Source organism: Merops nubicus, unplaced genomic scaffold (genome assembly GCF_000691845.1).
Source record: "Merops nubicus isolate BGI_N331 unplaced genomic scaffold, ASM69184v1 scaffold41611, whole genome shotgun sequence".
Classification (NCBI taxonomy): Eukaryota; Metazoa; Chordata; class Aves; order Coraciiformes; family Meropidae; genus Merops; species Merops nubicus.
The window spans coordinates 1,649-3,055 of record NW_008590993.1 but is presented as its reverse complement, the minus strand read 5'-3'; the positions used below and the strand labels follow the sequence as shown (position 1 = coordinate 3,055).

The window sequence follows — 1,407 nt, the reverse complement described above, 5'->3', positions numbered from 1 at the left end:
GCCAAGCGGGCCAGTGCCCCAGCTGCCCCCGTGCAGCCCGTGACAGACCCCTTTGCCTTTGGCAGGCAGCCCCCCCAGGCTCCCCCTGCGGACAGCCCGGCCAAGGGCGGCGCGTTGGTGCTGCAGAGCCCTTCCCCGCCGCCTGCCGGGGGCAGCCCTCACGGACAGCACCCAGCAGCTCCTCCCTCCCAGCCAGGAGGGAGCACCAGTACTTTTTCTAATGTTCCCATTCCTTCGCCGTCCCCGGGGTATGTTCTAAATAGTACTGCAGAAGGGCATCCAAATGTGGACCCTGGACTCCGTGGGCCTGCAGTACCCTTGCAGTATAATCCAGGAGCTGCACTTGAGAACTCTTTTAGCGTGCATCCTGGAGGGGTGTCTGCATCCAACAGACCTGGAGGTAGACAAGATGTTAGTAGAGATCTAAACGATGTTCCTTCAGGACCCAACGCAGCAGCACTCTTCCCTCCACCTCCTCAGCAGCCTGTGTCTCAGTGGAGGCCTCTTCAAGGTAACCTGCAGTCTCCAGTTCGAAATTTTGTGCCCTATCCTGAGCCGTCTCCTCAGATTGACGTTTATAACGTTTCTCAGTCTTCTGTTAGCACTTCTCATCCTCCTCCACAGACAAATTTACAGCAGGCTCCCGTGCACCAAGGTGTTCCACAAAATATGCAAGCGCCTTTACCTGCTGGTTGTGAAAAGAATGGGAAAAACAGTTCTGCAAACAGCAGTCATCACATGAACAGCATCCAGCCTGGAAACGTGTTTAGGCAGAACGCAGACATGGGTAACCCTTGGTTAAGTCAACCATACCAGGAACAGTTTTACCCACAGCCACCACTGCAAGACTCCAGTTTTGTCATTCCCACAGCTCAGGAAAATAACCCCCAACACCAGTCTCCAGGTACGTCTGAAACGTCAAATAGACCCATTCCCACAGACCGAGATTCAGGAACTCTCTCCATGTTTTTCAAAGGGGATGAGGCAGAAAATGAAGAAATACTTTCATCTGAAAAACCTTACGTCGTTGAGAAAGCAGAGTTTGATGCTTGTCAGCCAAATTTGGCACCCTTTTATCACCAGCCTCAGCGGGCTGCACCCGGCGTTCTCTCTCAGGCAGGCGGCTCGCAGTGCGAGAACGTGGAGAACCTGGAGTGCATCCAGAACCAGGGGTTGCTGCCGAGCGAGCCGCGGGGCGCCAGCGCCCCCAACCCCGACCCCTGCCGCCACGGCTCCTTCCCAGGCCAGCTGCTTCCCAAGGGTGCTGCTCTGAGCCACGCTGAAGGAGGACCAAACCTGGAGGCGCCCGATGCGTTGCCTCGTCCTGGCCGGCCGGATAGTGTCTCCTCCAACTACAGCAGCGTCAGCCACAGGAGCGCCCCGAGCTCGGCGAGGCCCCCACGCACG

At 57.1% G+C, this 1,407-nt stretch overlaps 1 protein-coding gene across 1 annotated transcript in view; it reads left to right on the top strand.

Moving 5' to 3' along the window:
* Positions 1–3: 3 nt before the first annotated feature.
* Positions 4–1,407, top strand: part of LOC103782342 (protein transport protein Sec16A-like) — a gene marked incomplete at both ends in the record, with an annotated part of 3,042 nt that continues 1,638 nt past the window's right edge. The window contains one exon of the mRNA XM_008950111.1: positions 4–1,395. Within this exon, the coding sequence (XP_008948359.1) occupies positions 4–1,395 (1,392 nt within the window). The remainder of the gene's footprint in view (positions 1,396–1,407) is intronic.